The 22,504-nt window shown below is 41.9% G+C and overlaps 2 protein-coding genes across 2 annotated transcripts; both read left to right on the top strand.

Moving 5' to 3' along the window:
• The first annotated feature begins 3,838 nt into the window (after positions 1 to 3,838).
• MTRF1L (mitochondrial translational release factor 1 like) lies at positions 3,839 to 15,528 on the top strand. The gene is made up of 6 exons (XM_014951323.1): positions 3,839 to 3,861; positions 5,708 to 5,891; positions 9,698 to 9,861; positions 11,156 to 11,273; positions 13,374 to 13,510; positions 14,432 to 15,528. Exons 2-6 carry the CDS (start codon positions 5,759 to 5,761, stop codon positions 14,645 to 14,647), a joined length of 768 nt encoding a protein of 255 aa, XP_014806809.1. The 5' UTR covers positions 3,839 to 3,861; positions 5,708 to 5,758; the 3' UTR covers positions 14,648 to 15,528.
• A 2,117-nt stretch (positions 15,529 to 17,645) lies between these two features.
• LOC106892939 (F-box only protein 5-like) lies at positions 17,646 to 22,366 on the top strand. Its single transcript, XM_014950509.1, has 5 exons — positions 17,646 to 17,692; positions 19,726 to 20,459; positions 20,794 to 20,884; positions 21,967 to 22,128; positions 22,349 to 22,366. Exons 2-5 carry the CDS (start codon positions 19,741 to 19,743, stop codon positions 22,364 to 22,366), a joined length of 990 nt encoding a protein of 329 aa, XP_014805995.1. The 5' UTR covers positions 17,646 to 17,692; positions 19,726 to 19,740.
• The last annotated feature ends 138 nt before the right edge of the window (positions 22,367 to 22,504 follow it).

Here is a 22,504-nt window from a genome sequence, read left to right as displayed (position 1 = left end):
GGTGCGGGGCGGCGCGTGGCGGGACGGCGGTGACACGCGTGAGGGGGGGTTAAAGGCCTGTGGGGTGGGGGAGCAGAGGCCAGGACACAGATGGGCTGGGGAGGGGTATGGAGAGGCTGTGTGATGGCATCTTCTTCATGTAAAATAAAGATATCTATCAGGGATAGATTTTTTTTTTTTAATATTTTTTTTTAATATATTTTTCGTTCATGGATTTCTCTGAGGAGAAGGATCTGAGAGACCCTAGTGGACAGCAAACTTCCCATCAGCCAACAGTGTGCCCTTGTTGCCAAGAGGGCCGATGGGATCCTGGGCTGCACAGGGAAGAGTGTGGCCAGCAGGTCGAGGGAGGTCATTCTCCCCCTCTGCTCTGCACTGGGGAGGCCACAGCTGGAATGCTGTGTCCAGTTCTGGGCTCCCCAGTTCAAGAGGGACAGGGAACTACTGGAGAGAGTCCAGCGTAGGGCAACTAAGATGATTAAGGGATTGGAGCATCTCCCTTATGAGGAAAGGCTGAGAGAGGTGGGACTCTTTAGCCTGGAGAAGAGAAGGCTGAGGGGAGACTTTATTAACGCTTACAAGTATCTAAAGGGTGGTTTGAGGGAGGATGGAGCCGGACTCTTTTCAGTGTTTCCCAGTGACAGGATGAGGGGCAACAGGCACAAGCTGGAACATGGGAAGTTCCACTCAAATATGAGGAAAAACTTCTTTCTGTTGAGGGTAACAGAGCCCTGGAACAGGCTGTCCAGGGAGGTCGTGGAGTCCCCTTCTCTGGAGATCTTCAGGACCCACCTGGATGCCATCCTGAGTGATGTGCTCTGGGCAATCCTGCTTTGGCAGGGGAGTTGGACTAGATGCTTTCTAGAGGTCCCTTCCAACTCCAACAATTCCATGATTCCATGTTTATGTATGTTGGCTCGCATCCATTTCAGCAGTCATCAACCTCAGCATCTGCTCATGCTGTCTCCATGCTCTGATCTAACTCTGGGGCCTGTTGTCGGCTGCATACTTCAGGTGTTTCCAAATAGCGAATATTTTTTTAGCCTGAATCAAACTTTGTTTTGATAGCGGTTAGAAACAAAATGCAGGTAAACAGCGCTGTAAGATGAGAAAACTTTCACTAGATCACAGAATGATATGGAGTTGGAAGGGACCTCTGGAGATCGTCTAGTTCAACCCCCCTGCCAAAGTAGGTCCACCCAGAGCAGGTTGCACAGGAGCATGTCCAGGCCCATTTTGAATGTTCCCAGACAAGGAGACTCCACCACCTCCCTGGGCAGCCTGTTCCAGGGCTCTGCCACACTCAAAGTAAAGAAATTCCTCCTCATGTTTAGGTGGAACTTCTTATATTCAAGTTTGTGCCCATTTCCTCTTGTTCTGTCCCTGGGCACCACTGGAAAAAGACTGGCTCCATCGTCTTGACACCCTCCCTTTAAGTATTTATAAGCATTGGTCAGATCCCCCCTCAGTCTTCTTTTCTCCAAACTAAAAAGACCCAAGTCCCTCAGCCTCTCCTTGTAAGACAGATGCTCCAGGCCCCTAATCATCTTTGTAGCCCTCTGCTGTACCCTCTCCAGCAGTTGCTTGTCCTTCAGATGGGGCCTCACCAGGGCAGAGGGGCAGGTTAACCTCCCTTGACCTGATGGTCACACTCTTCCTGATGCACCCCAGAATGCCATTGGCCTTCTTGGCCACAAGGGCACATTGTTGGCTCATGGTCATCCTATTGTCCACCAGGACTCCCAGGTCTTTCTCATCATGCCCATCATCATAGATCTCATCATAGATCATGAAATGTTCCCCAGGTCATGTAGTAGAATCATAGAATTGTCGAGGTCGGAAAGGACCCTTAAGATCATCTAGTCCAACCATCAACCTAACCCTTTTGCTTCTCTAAATACTGCTGAAATAAGAGTGTTAACTTGTCAGTTATTTCAGCTGATGAAGGTGATGAACACTGTATGAAAGCAGACGGTCTCTTTGTTTCCTTTCGTTCTCTCCCACCTCAGATTGAAAAAGGACCCCTAGTTCCCTTGAAAAAAATTAATCAATGGCCCAGACTAACTGAAATGGAGGGATTTTTTTTCCTCTCCTTTCAGAACCTGCTGAAAAAGCCAGTGTCATCAAAACCAGCAAAGTGAAGTGATTACAAGTAACTTTGAGCATGTCTGTAGTTCATACTTCAAAATATTTATATATATTATTTTTAACTGATTTTAGAGCTTATATTACATTGGACCTTAAAGTACTCAATTGCTATTAAATAGATTATTTCTTCACTGGATAATTGTTGCAGTGTGAATAGCTAGTTTGATTGTAATTCCTTAATTCTTACCCTTTCTTTTGTTGGCCTTAGTGACTAGCCCTTGATTAGTAGTTATTGTAAAGAAATGTAAATAGTTGGAGGCAATCATGTTAACATGTTTAAGGAGTTACAGTTAGTCAGGTAGTCAACCGTGCGTGCTCTTAGCCAGCTGTAGGTAAAGAGCATGCTTGTTGTTTAAACCAGTTTACGCATGACTATCTTTTTAACTTCCTTCTTACAGAACTGATTGGGTGGGGGCAATTTACCAATGTTAAACCTAAATTGTAGAGTCAAAGAGATGGTGTGGCTTTACTGTAAGAGTGCACCTCCCCCCTTAGCTGAACGCATTTAAGAGCTTGCTGTACATGGGGGGAAAAAAAGAAGTCTAGCATCTTTCTATTTCTCCTCTTGCTGCTGACCGTGCAGTTATGTGTTCCTGTGCCTGCCCCAGTTCCCCCTTTTTCATTGTGTGTGTACCATTTCCTCCTTTTGGGGTTAATATTTATTTCTTCTGCATGAGTGAGCTGAATCAGTGCGGATCAGAGACTGCTTAAGATGCTGATTTTTATAGATATTTTTTGAGTGTGGGTGAAGTTTGATATTGACTAGAAAAAAAGGAACATGTTAACATATCAAAACTGTAGTACAGAAAAACAAGTCTTAATTGTAAAGCATTAGTGTTGATCAGTCAACTAACACTTTAAAATTACAAGTTCCTCTTCTTATGCAAAAATTCTTCCATACCTTTGTTTTTAGTGATGTGTTATTCCAGCTGTTCTGGAATAAATTGGCAGAGATAAAATACTTGAAATTACTACTACTATCTCCAAATTTTTGCATACAATGATAGGAGTAATAGTCCTTTTAATGAAGAGTGTCAGTTGTGGGGCTGCCGCGCTCTTTATAAATCCCTGATGTTCCTGTCACAGTGAAATACAGGAAGTCATTTCTTAGAATCACAGAAAGGCTGAGGTGAGAAGGGACTTCTGGAGATCACCCAGTCCATCCCCGTGCTCAAGCAGGGTCACCCACGGCAGGTCGCTCAGGGTTGTGTCCAGTCAGGGCTTGAAAATCTCGAAGGATGGAGACTCTGCAACTTCTCTAGGCAACGTGTGCCACCATTTGATCACCAGCACGGCAGTTGTTGTGGTTTTGGTTGGGTTGGAGTTTTTTTAATGTGTACGTGGAACTTCTTGTATTTCATATTTTCCCATGCCTCATACCTGAACAATATCAGAAAACACTCTACATACAATCTGTAACAAATACAAACAGTACATATTTATTAATCCCATTTTCTGGCAGGTTTAGTGTGTTTGAGGGGGTTTGTGTTGTGGGGGTATTTTGTGGGGTTTTGGTTTGGTGGTGTTTTTTTTTTTTTTGTAGAGTAAGTTTTTCATGTGGTTATTTTTCAGAAGGTTTTCTGACAGTGGCACTGATGTAAGTCTGAGGATTAACCATACTCAAATATTCCAGATGAGAGCGAAGATTTCCGGAAGCTTGCAGAAACGGAAATCGCCTCCTGTGAAGAAGAGATAGCTGAACTGAAACAAGAGGTTAGATCCCCTTTAAAAGCCTCTATTACCTTGCCATTCTTAAATTAACAAAACCAAATTGTCTTCTCATCAAAATAAGATACAACTCTTCTCCTCCTTCCCTCCTTGCCAATTATACTCCTCAATTAGTGCCTGTTACCTAAGGAAAATGAAAAATTCAGATGTTATAGAGACCAGCCTTTAAGTGCATGCCTGCTTAGAGTTGAAATTTTTTTTAATCAATACACCTTTATAAGTAGGTGCTACAGTTTGTCTTGTGTGGGTGTATCTTTATGGATGTCCAGCTTTTTTATCTGTTGGAAACATTAAATTGTGTAGTATCACAACACAGTAGTGGTTTTGAAAAAAGTAGTTTAATACTATGTAACTACTTTAGACTGCTACCTTATATGGGTTCTACATAGTATCTTACGTTATTTAACACTAAAAATAATGATCTTTAGGTAAAGGTTAGGTAATATTCCAGATGAGAGCGAAGATTTCCGGAAGCTTGCAGAAACGGAAATCGCCTCCTGTGAAGAAGAGATAGCTGAACTGAAACAAGAGGTTAGATCCCCTTTAAAAGCCTCTATTACCTTGCCATTCTTAAATTAACAAAACCAAATTGTCTTCTCATCAAAATAAGATACAACTCTTCTCCTCCTTCCCTCCTTGCCAATTATACTCCTCAATTAGTGCCTGTTACCTAAGGAAAATGAAAAATTCAGATGTTATAGAGACCAGCCTTTAAGTGCATGCCTGCTTAGAGTTGAAATTTTTTTTAATCAATACACCTTTATAAGTAGGTGCTACAGTTTGTCATGTCTGGGTGTACCTTTATGGATACCCAGCTTTTTTATCTGTTGGAAACATTAAATTGTGTAGTATCACAACACAGTAGTGGTTTTGAAAAAAGTAGTTTAATACTATGTAACTACTTTGGACTGCTACCTTGTATGGGTTCTACATAGTATCTTATGTCATTTTAAACTAAAAATAATGATCTTCAGGTAAACAAACTGTTACATATTCTTAATGTTACTGGTGAAGTAGAAGCTGGCATTGTCACATTCTTTGTTCCTTTGACAACAATACAACAGTCCCTTTATAAATATTTTTATAAATACTTATGATTTTGTCAAAAGAAGAAGTCTTGAAAGGCGCATCACCCAATGCTAGTAAATGCTGGATTGAGTCCCTTTATAAATATTTTTATAAATACTTCTGATTTTGTCAAAAGAAGAAGAAGTCTGGAAAGGAGCATCACCCAGTGCTAGGGAAGGAAGGTGATTGAAAAGCATTTTCAAACAATCCAGTTTTGATCCAGCCTGCAAAACTGTGATACAGTTTTCTTGTTCTAGTGTATCTTTCTTCTACAGATCAATATAAGGCAGTCTCTCCCTTTGTAAATAAATAAATGAATAATAGAGCGGAATTGTTGTTGAAGGACTGTCCTCCTGAACTTCCACGCCACCTTAGCTCTGCAGTTGAGAATCTTCTGGGAAGGGAGATGCTTAGTTGTCTTGCAAGAACTGTCATGTGTCCTGTGGTGTCCAGATGTCACAGTCCTCCTGATAAGTAAAAACTTCTGTGAAGTTTCGTAGGTCTCAAGAGAGACCTGTGTAGCTCATGTGACTGCGAACGGACACAGGGAGCCTCCTACCATGCAATATCCCCTCCACTTTCCCCATCTTCCTGACTGCTGCTACTTCCCAGCAGGAGGAACCTGTCCTCTGGGCATCCCACCAGTTGGTGCAGGAGAATGTGGCCTAGATCAATTACAGACTTGTCTGGCATTTTATACTGTCCCGGTTGTGGATAGCAGCCTCAGAGGGAAGTCTTAGCTGGGTGTTTTTTGTATTCACAGATAGTGTTGCTTTTGATTCCTTCAGAAGAAACAGACAAGAGTGATCTTCTTATGGAAGTAACCGCTGGAGTTGGAGGGCAGGAAGCCATGCTGTTCACCTCGGAGATATTTGATATGTATCAACGATATGCTGCCTATAAACAGTGGAAATTTGAAATATTAGAATACTTCCGCAGTGAAATAGGTCAGTAACGAAAATACTTAATCTTTGGAAGTTTTTAATTTAAGTTGAAACACTCATTCATGTGACACTTGAATTTCCTGACTGCAGGAAGCTAATTTGCACTAACTTAATTTTAGAAGTGGAAGATTGTTTGAATGTCTGAGTAAGAATTTCTTCAGCTTCTGTATTTAAGAATGAAATTCCATTTCAGAAGTACTATTAAAATACTAAAGTACTAAAAAATAAAACTTGCCTTTCAGTAGTTTAAAAAAGTAGAAATGAAACGGACTGTTTGGTGGAAGAAAGTTCAGAAAGTGATTCAGATATGTTGCTTTACCTTTATTTTTTTACAAAGACAGTTTATATACTTTTTATCTGGATACGCTGTTCTACTTAGTTACTTAAAGTTTCTAATATTTATAGATCAGTTTGGTGGCAGGTTGAAAGTCTGTTTATTACTATGTATCCCTTGGCAGAGAGGGATCAGTATGACTAAAGCTGTTCTTGAGGTTTAGTCTAAAACATCTTGAATTCATCTGAAATAATGTGATCAGAGGATTTATATAGCTCATCTGCAACAGCTAATGCACGAGCAAAGTGGGGGACTTGTTGAGACTTTCAAAGGACAGATAAGAGATCTAATTATTTATGAAAGTCTTCAACTAAAATTTCACAGGTAATCAGTTTAACAGCTTGATGTCAGTAAAAGGAGATGCTTTTCTGTTCTTCCTTACTGCCTCCCTGCCTGTTTGAGCAGTCCTACCTTTTTCATTTAAAAATTTTTTTTTTGTCTGTTTTGGTGTCTTTTCACTAAAACAATTCTTTTTAATGCTGAGGTAGTGTTTTTGCCTAGTTAATGTGTGAAGCCAGTTCTCATGAGCCTTAGAACTAGCATAAGATAAGCAGCAACATGGGGCTGAATGCAAGGAGGTGGAAAAAATGGATCTTCTGGTGATGAACTGTGAAGTTTGTTCACTGCATCTCATGGAACAGTGTCTTTGCAAAGATGGGCATTGGTAGGTTTGCGCAACAAGCTGAGGCAGTGGCACATGTTAGTTAATTTTAGCTTGATCCAGATAGTGTGTAAAGTTGTGTTGCTGCTGACTTCTTTGCATTGGCACTTGTGATTATGTGTTTTCACAGAGTCTCATCACCAAGTCATTCCAACTGAAAAATAGCATAAACAACCCCGGATCCCTCTTCCCCCCTTCCCCCCCCAATTAGTTTTCAGGTGATCCAGCACAAAGAAAGAGGAGAAATGCTGTGTGGTAGAGGCAGAAGTGTGTGACTTCTGGTGACAGTGCGAAAACCAGGACCTCTTTCCAGCAGGAAGAGGTTCAATCACCTTAAGCCGACTGTGAAACTGCAATCTAAAACATGCCCAACCATCAGCAGGGATTTGGGGTTTTGATTGACGGATTGTCAACCACGTTTCTCAGCAGACTAGATTTGCTAAGTCTGTCTGTGTTAACAGATCTGCAGGCTTACTGTTACCCGTGCTGTTGTGAGTAAAGCCAGCACATTTTGCTTTTTCACCTGTTGCTGTGGAGGTAATGCCTATATCATAGTGGGTATGGATCAGTAGATGGGCACTTGCCCATACCTCAGATTGGTTGCGAAACTTTTTCTTTCTTAGTGAAACTTTGGCAAAGAAATGAGAAAAGCTAGGATGTTAGGATATGCAATCTGTCAGAAAAACTCTAATTGTTTTTCAGTCAACGCTTAATATAATTGCAGAGAGATTTTTAGCATTTGACAGGCCTACAACATGCCTCCCAGGGTAAAGGGTCTGTTGAAGTTTCATTGGATTTGGCTGCATTTCCTATTAAACCCATGTTGGTAATAGTTGGTTTGGAGCAGTATGACCCAATACCTGTCTTTTGAACTGGTTTCCCAGTCATCTCGTGCTAAGCACTAGGCTGCCACAGGCACACTGGTACAGCTACGAAATTAAACTCTCCTGAACATGTCACAGACATGGCTGCAGCTCAAATAGACTATTCCCGTGGTATATATATTAATGCTGGGAGAAGTGAGGGAGGAAAGACAGAACATCAGCTTTTGCAATAAACTGTTTATCACGTCATTAATACTTATCAGTAATGCCATAGCCTTGTGGACGTTTACATTATTTTTATTCCTGACGTAGCTTGGCTTCATCTTCCTCATGTGCAGAGGTTGCTTATGATTTTTTTTAGCACTTGCTTTTATATGTAAAGGAGTAAGTAAGATTAATTATTTTAGGTTATGTAAGATTCTTTAAAGAAGAACTCTTTTGTTCATTTCAATAGCATTTGCATAGTACTAGAAAGATTTCACGGTACCTGTTAGAATGAAACTTACTGATTTAAACTGAAGATTTTGACAGGTACTCTCATTTGTTAGACTGCATGCTTTATGGTCAGAGTTATTCTAAACATGACAGATTTATCTTACAGAATTGGTGGTAGATAATGGCTATAAATTAGATCAGCACTATGTGAACATTTATTTGAATCAAAATGGTAGAGATTTGTACAAGCAGAAACAAACTTTTTAAAAGTCAGAAGGACAAAAATGAGATGAAAGAGAAAGGAAGAGGCAGTTTAGGCTATTTTCCACAAAGGTGACTGTAAAAGGAAATATGTTTTAGTCAACTAATGAGGGAATGTTAAAGAATGAAGACATTTGCAAACCTTCTCTGTGGAAGTGAACAACCTGGCCTATGTTCTGGCTGATGTTTTTTTCCTGCTCTGTAGGGCATTTTCATGTTCTACGTGGTCTTCATTTTCCTGTCTAAAAGAAAGCTGCTATCTTGTCCCTATGGTCGGTTTCCTTAGTCTAGAGATAGCCTAGAACAGTATTTCTGAGAAGTATGTGCCTCTTCTTTTCCTTGGCTGTGGTTTGAAGTTGCAAGAGTGCAACAGCAGTGCTCTTTCAAGGCCACCTCTCTCCTCTTCAGCCATTCCCTTGGCAAACCACCCACTGTGCTGAGAATGGGATCTCAGAACTGAGCTGAATTAAAAACCAAAATGCATGAAAAATTACATTCATTTATAGCGCCATCACTTCTTTGATCCTTCAAACAGTTTTATGGGCACAACTGAAGGGTTTGCACGCTAGCAAACAAGGAAGAGCAAGAATGCTATAAACTGGCATTGCAACAAATTCTCTCTTTTACAAACCATGATTGCATTGGGCTTTACTTCCAAGTTCCAGTTCTGATTTTTAGGATATTGCTTTCAGGTGTTTTGCTGGATGTGCTGGTAAGAGGGGCAGGAGCTGGAGTTATGCTCGCTCCAAGGGAGCAAAAGATTAAAATGAAATGAAAGAGCAAAGTTGGGTAGGATGCACAGAGGAGAATGGATAATAAGAGTATGAATAGCACTCCCCCTTCAGTTAAAGAGTTCGGAATTTTTCCATTGAATTACAAGGTTCTGAACTAACAATAAAAAAATGGAGTTTCTGAAGGTGGCTTTCAAAATTTGATCTTTATGTCAACTTACTACTGGTGTTAGAGTTCTACTATGGTTTGTGGTTGTATGTGTACATGTACATATGTGGTTTGTAGACAACCTTTTAATGTATGTAGAAAAATTAAATTGGACTTGATAAAAGAGAATTTGACAGTCCCTTACATGAGATTGTGTGTGACTATGTATGTCTGGCTGTTTTTTTAAGACTTCACGTGCATTTTCGATATAATTCTGCCTAAGTATTTAAATAGTAAACTCATAATTTTGAGAAACAAATGGCAATGACGTCTGAATATCCTGTTTAAAATATAACAGCATAGTACCAGCAGTTTTTCTTAACAGCTCTGCAACTGTTTTTCTTCTATATTTAAGGTGGCCTAAGGCACGCGGTTGCCAGTATAGCGGGTCTTGAGGCGTACAAGCACATGAAATTTGAAGGAGGAGTGCATCGTGTGCAGCGGGTGCCAAAGACAGAAAAACAAGGGCGCATTCACACCAGCACAATGACTGTTGCAATATTACCCCAACCCACTGAGGTAATAGTTATCTTCTAGTATAACTGACTTTACCATGAGCAGTGTTTTTACATGCTGTATTGCTGATACCCAAGTATTTTCTGTCTCTGTTGTTATTCTCTCTTAATGATTTTTTTTTTTTTTTAAATCTTAAACTAAGTCATATTTATTTTTGTCTATGCGGCTGAAATAAAGAATTTCTGGATTTCCTCATAATCTTAATCTCAAGAAAGTCACTGGCAGTTTACTTCACCGTAACTTGAAAATTCACTGTGACTGTTTCTTGCATGTTTTGTGGAAAACTTAACATTTTTTCCAAAGTAACAAAAGACTGAATTAGTTTACAGAGCTTACAGGTTTCTTTTAGCACCTTCTCTTCTCCATTTTTGTAGTGTCATCACTTTCCCCTTCCAAAGTGTCTGGGTGATAATTCATTCTTGCAGTGTTTGCTTGGTTAAAAACAACTGAGTAAGAATTAAAGCTTCATTTTGATCTTTGTTTCACGTTGGCCTAGCAAATTGTCAAAGATGTTATCCTTCCTGTTCTCTCCCAAAGTTGTCTTGCTCCTTCCTTCTAGAGACCACCGTTCCATTCCAGAGCCAGTCAAGGGAATATCATACATTTTTTTCTAAAAACCGATCTGGTCAAGTTCAAATATTGGTTAACTTTGCTGGAAGAGGGTGCAGAGCTTTCAGAAGAGTGGGAAGATCACTGTTATGGGATGGTTATGCCTTAAGCTACTATTTGTCTGATTTCCTGGCTTCCATCACATCACATTCCAATCTGGCTACAAGGATTTGTTAATCTGTTTATAAGTGGATGTGAGCTACCACTCATAAACTTTACAAAGTTTGATCTTGCCTGTATGTGACTTATAAAATAAACCCAACTATGCATATTTGATATCTGTCTAGAAAGAAACAATATAAATATGTTCTTTTTTCTTTTTTTTTTGGTCTCCCACAACAGATGAAGCTGCAAATTAATCCAATAAGTTCAAATATTGGTTAACTTTGCTGGAAGAGGGTGCAGAGCTTTCAGAAGAGTGGGAAGATCACTGTTATGGGATGGTTATGCCTTAAGCTACTATTTGTCTGATTTCCTGGCTTCCATCACATCACATTCCAATCTGGCTACAAGGATTTGTTAATCCGTTTATAAGTGGGTGTGAGCTACCACTCATAAACTTTAAAAAGTTTGATCTTGCCTGTATGTGACTTATAAAATAAACCCAACTATGCATATTTGATATCTGTCTAGAAAGAAACAATATAAATATGTTCTTTTTTCTTTTTTTTTTGGTCTCCCACAACAGATGAAGCTGCAAATTAATCCAAAAGATCTACGGATTGAAACAAAGCGAGCTAGTGGAGCTGGAGGCCAGCATGTCAACACCACAGACAGTGCTGTACGGATAGTTCATATTCCAACAGGTGCTTTGGTTTCTTCTTAGTACAAGAACTACATTGCTGTCAGAATCTCTTTTGAAACAATGGTTTTATTTTCAAAACTGGACAACAGTAGAGCAGAGTTTTTGCATAGTTTTCACGTGTGTTTAGACTACTGTAAATGCGCCGTCTTATGCCACTCCAATGAAACAATGGTTTTATTTTCAAAACTGGACATCAGTAGAGCCATCTTATGCCGCTCCAACTTGTAATAGTGAAGACTACTGGCTTCAGTAGGCAAACTATCCATTTTGCCATTAAGTGTGACACTCTAAAAGCATCCAGCTCAGTTTCTGTTAAAAAGTTATATTTAAGCTTTCAGAATCTCTTTTGAAACAATGGTTTTATTTTCAAAACTGGACAACAGTAGAGCAGAGTTTTTGCATAGTTTTCACGTGTGTTTAGACTACTGTAAATGCGCCGTCTTATGCCACTCCAATTTGTAATAGTGAAGACTACTGGCTTCAGTAGGCAAACTATCCATTTTGCCATTAAGTGTGACACTCTAAAAGCATCCAGCTCAGTTTCTGTTAAAAAGTTATACGTAAGCTTTCAAATAATCAAAAAGAAACTGAAAAACAAAGTAGGTGAAAATCTGATGATTTGCCTTTTCTTGACTAGTCTCCAAAAGAGAGATTGCTCTATTTCTGTATTAAAATGTTGCTTTTAATTGCAGAGTCTACTCAGGATGCCAGCTTCCATTTGTCTGCTGGCTCCTTTCCTGTAGATTACACGTGGAATTAGGATCAGCCCATCCCTAGGGCTCAGGTTAGGAAACGCAGGAGGGATAAGATACACTTTCAAGTGCTACCTCATTTTAGCTATCACATCCTTTTTTTTTATTGCCATTCCTAAGCTTTTTACTTCCCTTTGAGCAATCCACAACAGCTGCCTTGACTTTCATCGCTTTTTAACTTTTCCTCTTCTCTACCACAAACATTAGTCAGGCTTTACAGCCTCAGGTAATCCTGAGTGCTCTTTATCTTCACGTACCCAGATTTTTGCCACCCATTTCTTCACGTTTATTGAAAACATTAATCCATTCTGCACTTGTTGCATCACCTCAGTAAAGCAGAAGGTAAACAGTGGAGAGGATAGAATTCTGTTTAAGATATGGTGACAAGAAGGTACTCCAGATTCAAAAAGTTTTGAATGTTTGGGAAAAAAACCCTACAAACTTAAAGCAGCAAATGATCTTAGGTTTTGCTGAATGTATTTATTAATGTTTGTTATAGAAATCTTAAAATGTATTGCAAATGTTTTGTGGTTATGCACTGCAGATGGTTCAAAGGGGGTTTATATCTCACCTCCTGACTTTTTACTATTTCACCTTTCCCTTCTTCATTCCTCTGATTTCTCTTCCTTTACAATTGTCCTGCTACTTCTTTTATTTCTCTCATCCTAACTCTGTTTATAAACCCTTATTGCGGCCCAAAAAGTTGTTTCTAAACAAGTCTTTCATAAAGTAATACTATGTATTAATATTAGTCTTATAAAAGCATACTGTCATCTTACCAGAGTTAATTAAAAAAATGCAGATAACAGCTTAGCTTGTGCTGTCTTATTCCTGTATTTCTTCTCCCTACTCCTTTCCTGGGCCATTCACTTCTCATCTTAACTGGAACTGCATGCTTTGGGGGGAGAAACCACACCTTTTTTTTAAAGAAAATCATGCTCATTTTTGTATATTGTAATCATAATCTTTATACTCGCTATCTCGTGTATTTTACTGCTCATTTAAACCTAAATTTCCTGGAACTGTGGCCAAAAAGTGCAAGTATTAATGTTGTCTTCTGTAAGTCAGATCACGTCACGTATCTTTTATTTCATTACCTACCTGTTGTCCAACATATCGCATTAAATTTCTTATCTTATGGCTTAAAGCACCTGTACAACTCAGCCTGCACTTTTCTCCCAAAATGTATCATTAGACATTAATAAGCCTAGACTTTTACATTCCCAGTCCAAAATACGTATTGAAGAAAGAAACAGCTTATTGTAACATAATAAAAATCTTCTAGAAATTGCAAAACCCTTTTAGTATGTGTTACCGTTGAATGTTAAATGTCATGATATTTTTGGCAGGGATCGTGTCTGAATGTCAGCAAGAAAGATCTCAAATTAGAAACAAAGAGAAGGCTATGCAAATGCTATCTGCTAAACTATACAATGCCAAACTGGAAGAAGAAACCAAAAAGAGAAACACTGTTCGAAAGATTCAAGTAAGTTTCAGTTAGTAAAGATATAATTCTGCGTATGTTCTTGGGGTAACTCCACCTGTGGTGAACTGCAAATAGTAAATGGAAATACAGAGGAACAGGAGCCCAGGAAGGACCTACACAGGGTAAAAAAACCTTAATGTTCTGCTTGAGCAATAAAGGTTATCTATTAGCCAGGCTTAAAATTTCAGTAGTATGTAAATTCTAGAGATCATAGAATGGAATCATAGAATGGTTAGGGTTGGAAGGGACCTCAAAGATCATCGAGTTCCAACCCCCCTGCCATGGGCAGGGACACCTCCCACTAGAGCAGGTTGCTCAAGGCCACATCCAGCCTGGCCTTGAACACTTCCAGGGATGGGGCATCCACAACTTCCCTGGGCAACCTGTTCCAGTGTCTCACCACCCTCATAGTAAAAAATTTCTTCCTGAGATCTAATCTGAATCTTTTTTCTTCCAATTTAAAACCGTTTCCCCTTGTCCTATCATTACCCTTCCTGGCAAAGAGTCCCTCCCCAAAGATCCTCCTCAAAGATCTAGTGAAACAAACTGGATTGGAGCATGAAGAACCAAAACATACTAGAAAAAGATACAGTAAATTCTTCTACATGTTTGAGAACAATTAAAACCGTTTCCCCTTGTCCTATCATTACCCTTCCTGGCAAAGAGTCCCTCCCCAAAGATCCTCCTCAAAGATCTAGTGAAACAAACTGGATTGGAGCATGAAGAACCAAAACATACTAGAAAAAGATACAGTAAATTCTTCTACATGTTTGAGAAAAATTACTACAACTGCTGAACTGGTCTAAGCACTATGTAACTGTAACAAATTTTGGATAATTATGGGAGGGAGAGAAAGCGTTTGCTTCAGATGCTTAATCAATATTTCATCCTTTTTATAAACTGGTACTTCTTCTTTCATAGGTGGGGACGAAAGGAAGATCAGAGAAGATCAGAACATACAACTTTCCACAGGACCGCATTACTGACCACAGGATAAGCAGATCAGTGCATCATATCGAGTCTTTCATGCTAGGGGAAGAAATGCTAGATGAAATGATACAAACTCTGAGAGAATATGCTGATTATGAATCTTTAATGGAAATTATTTCAGAAAGTGAAAAAAAGAATCTATCTTGAACGTTGCTCTTTGTCGGCCCATTACAACAGATGTAGACATTTGCAAAGGAGCAAAGGAGCTTCTTGGAGCCACCAGCCAGAAAATGCAACTGCTTTTCAGATCATGAAAGACACCACAATTTGTTTCCTCATGCCTGATAAACAGTTTTCTTACTTGCTGAGTAAAAGACTCTCTTACCTTCATATGAGACGTTACTGCTGCAGCAGTCCTCTTAAAAAAGTAAACTTGACTGGGCCAGAAGTAACTGCAGTTTTTACCTTTCTCCACTGAGAAGATACCGATACACCACTTCCAAAAGGTATGCGTTAAAAAATGAGCTATTTCTAGTTCCAGATTTCATTTAAACAATAGTTTAAACATCAGGACAGTGTCAAATAGCTTACTTGAGAGAACAAAAAAATCCTATTTTATTTGAGTGATTGGAAGAAAGTGATAAATAAATGACCCCACTACAATTCTGTATTTTTGTTAATCACTTCTACGTGGCGTGGAAGAGGAAGTCAAAGTGTATCTCCTTCATGTTTTCATGGCCTTCCAGCCTTTACTACTAAACACAAAAAAAATGTTAGGGAATATAAAAAAAAAAAAAAAAGCAGTGGAAGTCAACTGCCAAGTTATATGAATTGTTTTTGAAAAGGATGTTACTCCTCTTGATTCAAAAGTGAAAAGAATTGTTACATTATTTGGCTGGTATTTCAGTCTCCATTTGGCTTCAGTTCAGTTTCTCCTTTATGTTTTCAGCTGACTCCAGCTTATTGATTTTTTAAATGTTACGTGGTATGAACAGCATCTTACTGGTTTTGTCTATTTATTTAACAGTGTCTTAAAACACTTGATCAGTGAAAAAAAAAGTAAAACTTTTGCCTGTCTAATCTATTGATATACGTGCACATGTTTCTATCTGTAGGTAAAGAAGACTTTTAACATTTATTTTAGGTTACATTTTACAATGCCAAATACAGATAGGAATACAAAACCTGCAGCTTCCATGCCACATTATCCCATGATGCATTGTATGTATGGACGTGTGTGAACACACACGGAATGTTTTTGAAATATAGATACCAGTAAATAAGAAATTGGAACTTAAGGAAAAATGTTACCATGAGTATAGGGGTGTTTACTTTCAGGCTCCTAATTGAAATTATTGTAAGAAATGAGAAATGGAACAAAGTAAGTTTGCTACAAATAGTTTATAATAAAGATGCATTATTTAAATGTCCTATATAAAAATCAACTGATTATTGTAAATTTATTATCTTTTATCACATTTGAGACTGCAGTTTGAATGAATGCATGTCAAAAAATGCATAGAACCATTTAAGACCTTCGTCAGCTTTGTTTTCTAGGAAATACTGCATGGTAACTATGATTTAAGTTCCAAATCTTATAATTAAAGAAGCGTACATTAACTTGGGATGTAGGAGTGCCTGTGTGTGCAAGGTGAGGCACACGTATTTCCTGTTGGTGAGACCTAGGTCTGGATTTACAGCCAGATTTACAACTCCCGCCTGGCACGTAGGAAAGCGAAGAGGAACATCGATGCATTTTGTGGGTGAAAGAATTAGGTATTGATTGGAGCAGAAATTAAGACTGAAGTCTTTATTCCTACCAGATCAGTACTGTAAAGAGCAGATATGGAGCAGTTGTGACAGTTTTCTTGACTTCACTTAAAGCCAGACTGTCTTACACCAAGAGACGGATGCAGTTTGCGATTCCTTCTCTATGACTTCAGCTTCATATTCCTCCAAACAAATGAGGGCCATCAACCAGGTCTAAGCACTTGACCACTGCACGATAAGTGTTCAGGTCTTTGTCACCTTAGTCCCTGATGTTCCAGCTGGTGGCCTGCCTGCCCAGATCCTGCCTGGCTTGTAGCTGCCCTGTTACCCGGCTCCTAAACAGAGACTAGGTGTGTTGTTGCTGTGCAGGTGGCCAGTCCGCGATCAGGCTGAGAAAAGCCAGGTATTACGTGGTTCTAGCGGGAGGCTGACAGAGCTATCCCAAAAATGGCATCTGGTGGCATCCTATAAGGTGGACGTCACTACCCTGAGTGGTGCCTCCTTAGCCTATCATGGCAAGCGTCACCACGGAAAGACTTCCAAGTCCCTTTCATGCTCCATATTCATTTTAACGCAAGGTGTGTCATCGCACAACAAATGCCACCTCTCTGGGCTGTCTTCTCAGCCAGTGATGGGACCCCCCGCGCTGGTGTCCACCCCGCTGAGCTCCTGGCACCGTTCCTCCCCACTCTGCCAGCTCTGAGTAATGCTGGTTACACCGTAAAATAAATAGAATCATAGAATGGTTAGAGTTGGAAGGGACCTTAGGGATCATGGAGCTCCAACCCCCTGCCATGGGCAGGGACACCTCCCACCAGACCAGGTTGCTCAAAGCCCCATCCAGCCTGGCCATGAACACCTCCAGGGATGGGGCAGCCACAGCTTCTCTGGGCAACCTGTTCCAGTGTTTCTCTGGAATACAATTCCTCCCTCCATAGCGGGAGGAGCCCAGGTGTAAGAACCCAAATCCTTTCCCTCAGGACTGTGTCACCGCCACCCCCGGGCGCGCCCGTTTCGGGACGAACGCCGATCTCGGTGGGGGCGGACACCCCTGTGTCACCCCGCTTCCCCCGGGGCGCGGAATCCGTTCGGTCGGTGTGTGAGAGCGCCCCGAGCCCGCTGGGCTGCGGGAGGACGGGAGGGAATGAGGGAGGAAGAGGCGGGAGCCCCCCCGCACGCACACCGCGTCTCCCGCGCTCCGGCCCCGCCCCGCCCCGGCGCGCGCGCACACCGCCTCCCCGCCACTCGCCCTTTGCCGGCCGAGGAGGGAAAATGCCGAGCCGGACCAGGCCCCGCCCACCCCCTCAGGATTGGCTCCCTCCGCTTTCCCCCCGCCTCCCATTGGCCGCCTCCTTTCCCTCTCGGCGGCGCCCCATTGGCCGGCGCGGTTTTGGATACCAAATTCAAAGTTTTTAAAAGTACCCGGGGCGGGCGGCCGCGCGCTCAGGGCCGGCGGGAGACGGCGGCGGCGCAACCCTGCAGGTGAGGGCGGGAGGGTGGCGGGGCCGGGGCTCCGCGGCAGGGTCCCTTGGGGAGAATCGGTGGGGCTGGTTGTGGGGCTCCGCGGGGAAGGCTTGTGTGGAGCGGGGACGGTTCGGGTCTCCGCGGTGAGGGCTCCGTGGCCGGGGACTGCGGAGCGCCGTGGGGGGGGATGTGTGGCGGGGGGCTGCCGGTGTTACGCGGTGGCGGGTCTTGAGGGGCGCCGCGAAAGGTGGCGGGCAGACCGGGGATGGGGATGCCCGGCTCCCGCCGGCGGGCAGCAACGGGCGGGGAGGCGCCGCGCCGCGCTGTCTCCCGCCCGCCGGGCCACGCCGCCGGAGGGGGGCATCCCCCTGCCGCGCTCCTGCCCGCCCCGCTGCCTCCATTTTGGGGGGCAATACCCCAAGGAGGGGGGGAAACGGAGGCATCCCCCCCTTCCCCTCCCTTTCCTTGAAGGCTCAGGCTCCGGTTCTCGGGGCCGCGGGGTCTCCCCGCCGCCCGCCCAGGCCATCTTTGGGCGCCGGGCGGGAGCCCCCTGACAGCGCCCGGGGGGCCCGCGGATCAGCCCGCCCCGACGGGTGGTCGGGGCCGACCTGGGAGCCCCGAAAAACGGGGGGAGAAGGAGACACGCGTTTCCCAATTTTGCAGGGTTTCAGCCCAAAAGCTCCCCAGCTCGCTGGTGGCGCGCAAGCCATGGGGGGAAGGGGAGAAGGAGGCTTGGGGGGGGGGCTCACCTCTCTCCCCACGGTTCACTCACACTGTACAAAGCCATAACCGCATTTGCTCTCTTCTTCCACTAAAAGTAGCTACAAAAAAAGGCCTTTTTTTTTTTTGTCTGAATCGTTCATGAAACACATTTTTCTAGTATTTTTTTTTTCCAAAGCGGCTGGAAGTGCTTAAATCCCTTAAAATACCTGCTCAAATGGGGGAGCTTACTTTGCATAGGGATTGCAAAGCACATTGAAATTTTTTTCCCCCCTTCTAGATTTAACACTTGAGAGATGGCTTCCTTCTTCCCTTCAGCCCTCGCCCATCCCCCCGCAATTGTTAATATAGATAGCACCACACTCTGGGGGGAGGGGAAGGAAAAAGGGCAAGAAAAACTCGATTTTTCCCTGTAATATCTATCGACCTCCCACCCTCTTAAAATCATGCTTGTAGGTCAGCTCTGTTTCACTCTGACCATTGTCTTAAGGGTCGCCGCTTTCCATTGTAATTTACACACGCATTGTGATTTAGGCGTACGTGTGAGCACTCACGCTTTTCCTCTGCCACTCAACTTTTCCCCTTCTTTAAAGTTCCAGACACCTGGCTGCATCAGCAGAGTTGTCTCTGGCCTTGGGTGCAAGCTTCAGGCTGCTCAGGCCCAGCTCTAGCCCTGCCTGAGGCCAATGTCACTCATGGGCCCACTGCCACTGGTGTCCCTAGCAGGGACTGCAAGTGTCCTGAGTATATCCCTGCGTTAAGGGTAGGGAGTTGGAAGCATTGGTGTCTCTTAGAGTAGGCCATGCTGGTGGAATGGTGACAAAGTAAAGCATTTAAGCTGGAGGGGAGCATATTTAGATTAGATATTAGGAACAAGTTCTTTACTGTGAGGGTGGTGGAGCACTGGAACAGGTTGCCCAGGGAGGTGGTTGAGGCCCCTTCCCTGGAGACATTGAAGGTGAGGCTTGATGAGGCCCTGGGCAACCTGGTCTAGGTGGGGGTGTCCATGCTGACTGCGGGGAGGTCGGACTAGATGACATTTGGAGGTCCCTTCCGGCCCAGACCATTATATGATCCAGTCAGTTTCTTGCCCCAGTTATAAGCAGCATAAAGCTCTAATTTTGAGAAGATCTCACATAGATTAAATGTGTGGCTGATCCTTAATTCCACTGGTTCCACTAGTTGTCTGTGTTTTAGACGCTGGAGGGTGAGTTATATAAAAGCTTAAAATTCATAATACAGAAGGGAGGAGTGATTGGTTCCTTATAAGAAAAAGAACCTGTGATGCAGTTTATGCTGTGTAGTAATTCTGTCCTCCTTGTTTCTTGCAGGATACAAACAGATTAATGAAACCAAACCTTAACCCCTCTTTCAAAATGAAATGCGATTTTGATTGTACGTCTCTTCCTGCTGGGTTTGCACCACTGAAGTCTACTGTGGAGAAAACAAGACTGGAAGAATCCTGCTCCTTGAATTGTAAGGAAGACTTTTGTAAAAGCTGTGCTGAAGAGCATCAGAAAATACTCCTTAGTGACTCATACCATGCGGCCACCAGAAATCTAGACCTTGAAGATGAAGGAAGACCTATACACAACAAAGAAAACAAACAACTAACCCAGACACTTGATGAAGGTATCTATGAAATGGAGGCACTGGAAAACAGTAAATTTAATGAGGACAGTGGTTATTCCTCTATGTTAAGTAACCAATACGCTGATGCAGTAGAACATGACGATAGTATACCTTTGGCTGGGAATCTCTGTGACACACCAAAGCATTGTTTCAAGAACCAAAACCAAGCACAGTTTTCAAAGAAGACTTTGTTGCCAGTAATCCATTATGAAGAAATGATTTGCTCAACTTTGAAAAAAAATGGGAAAAGAAATCTCAAGTCTTGGGCTGTGGTAGACAGAATTGTTTTTAGAGGAAAGGTTGAACTTTGTAACCTAATTGGAAAGAAAATGGGATTAGACACGATAGACATTCTTGCTGAACTCTTCCAAAAGAACCTGAAGCATATATTAGCAAACATCTTAAGGCATCTCGGTGAGATGGATTTAGTAAAGTAAGTATATTGATCTCATTGTATTTCATTGGGAAAATAAGCAACCTAATCAGATGGCTTAAGAATGCTTTAGATAAGGGGCTTGTGACATTGACAAAACCAATGGTTAGTATTATATATTAGTATATTGAAACATAAACTGGCAGTGTAAGCCATGTATAAGCCAAATATGGTCAATGTGCCTTTTTCCCTAGAAGGCAAATTAAAGACTACAACTGTGAACATATCCCACCTTCTACATGAAAGGAAAAGATTGCATAGTTGTTCCTACTATTAAATAAAAAGTTTTTCCCTTTCCTAGGAGGTAACTGATATGTTTGTATTGTCGTTGCAGTTTTGCCAAGGTCAGCACAACATGGCAGAAGATTCTACAGGAAGATAAATGTATTTTCCAAATATATAGTAAAGCTGTGAAAAACCTTTCTGTAAGTTTCTACACTTGTTGGATATTTCAAGCCTTAACCAGTAGTGTCTTTCTGCTATTTCAGGACTACTCCCAGCCCTAAGAGATCTCAGAAGAGTTTCTTAGATTGAAAACCTGGAGTCCAGTTAGGATGCCTGGTCTCAGGTGTTGCTAGTCACTTCCCTGTTGGGGATCTTCCCTGTCTTTGGATCCCGAGGAAGGTTTACTGAGCAAGATTACCCAGGGAAAGATGCAGGTGTTCTTAAGAGCTTCCACATGTCCTGTGTCACAGAGCAAGGCAGGAAGGAGAGGGTCAGTTCCAGCACTGCCCACTGGGCAAGCCCTCAAGGCTCTCAGCAGAGGCTGCTTAGCTTCAGCATCTCCACTCATGCAGAAGGGAGTGAGACTGAGCGAAACCACTCTGCTGACTGTGCCACGCAACCACAGATCCAACCACACTAGCATTGCACTTTACCAAGGAAGGACTCTTTTAAAACGTTTGGGGTTTTTCTTCCTTAAGAGGCAACGAAACAAGGCTTTGGGTCTGCCACAGAATAAGGTAGTCAACTAGCTTGAATTTTATGAAATATTTTATGATGCTGGTCTGTTGGGATGAAACAGTTGGATAGCACTGAACATTCATTCCATAAAGTTTGATTTGCTCCCTGCCATTGTATGCTTTTCTTAACCTGAACTGCAAATTTAGCTCCTCCCACCAATTCTCTTACTTTTCAGAAAGAAAACTTCAAGCATCCCTATTCAGTGGAAAGAATTAGAAATATTACTTTGTACTTTTAAACATTGCAGTGACGAGGTTACATTCTCTACCTCAATAATTATGTTAATATGAAAGTAAGTTACATTATGTAGTAGAAGATGGTTGGTTTTGATGGTCTGAATTAGGGGTCTGTTCTACGTGTCTATAACAGTAGCAACTGAAAAAGCTAAGATAAAATTAACATACTACTTGGTATGATGCTTTATTATAGGAAGCCTTCTAGGTGGGAGGACAGATCAAAAATAAGTTGTTGACTTCTGTTACACCAAGAATTGGTATCAGATAAGTCTTCTCTCAAATCTTATTCTTCTTTTTCTTTTCATTAGAATGGCGCTAAGGCATCAGAACATGTTGCAACAAGGGAATATGTTCTCTACCGAGCGGCTCTAGCTTCCATTCAGAAAGCAACCCCTCCAAAAAACTTGAGTAAAAAAGGCACCAGATCCAAAGCATCTAAGAATCACAGCAGGCTCATGGAGTTTTCTGAGGTAACTGGTGATTTCCATTCATCTATAATTTCTTGCATGTTGTCTGGCACACGATCAGCTTCTAAGAATATTTCTAAAAGCAGTATCTCCAATTTGAAGTGCTTGTTAGTATGGCTACACTTGGCTTATTGAGTGTATTTTAAGACAATGTCAGAAACTAAGTGGAGAATTGATACATACACTGAGATATTCTAAGTCTTTTTTCTTCTCCGCCCCCCAGGTGACTAGTTGTCCTTAAAATGGCTTAGTGGGGTTCTTCTGGCTTAAATTTTGCATTGGATAAGACATAAAAATGTATTTGTCCTCTTAGTTTCCACTGGCTTATAATGAATCACATGTTTTCCATATAGCAATCCCACAAAAATTATCAATTTTG

The sequence above is a fragment of the Calidris pugnax genome, unplaced genomic scaffold (assembly GCF_001431845.1).
Source record: "Calidris pugnax isolate Ruff unplaced genomic scaffold, ASM143184v1 scaffold24, whole genome shotgun sequence".
NCBI lineage: Eukaryota > Metazoa > Chordata > Aves > Charadriiformes > Scolopacidae > Calidris > Calidris pugnax.
This window is presented reverse-complemented; position numbering and strand designations above follow the sequence as displayed.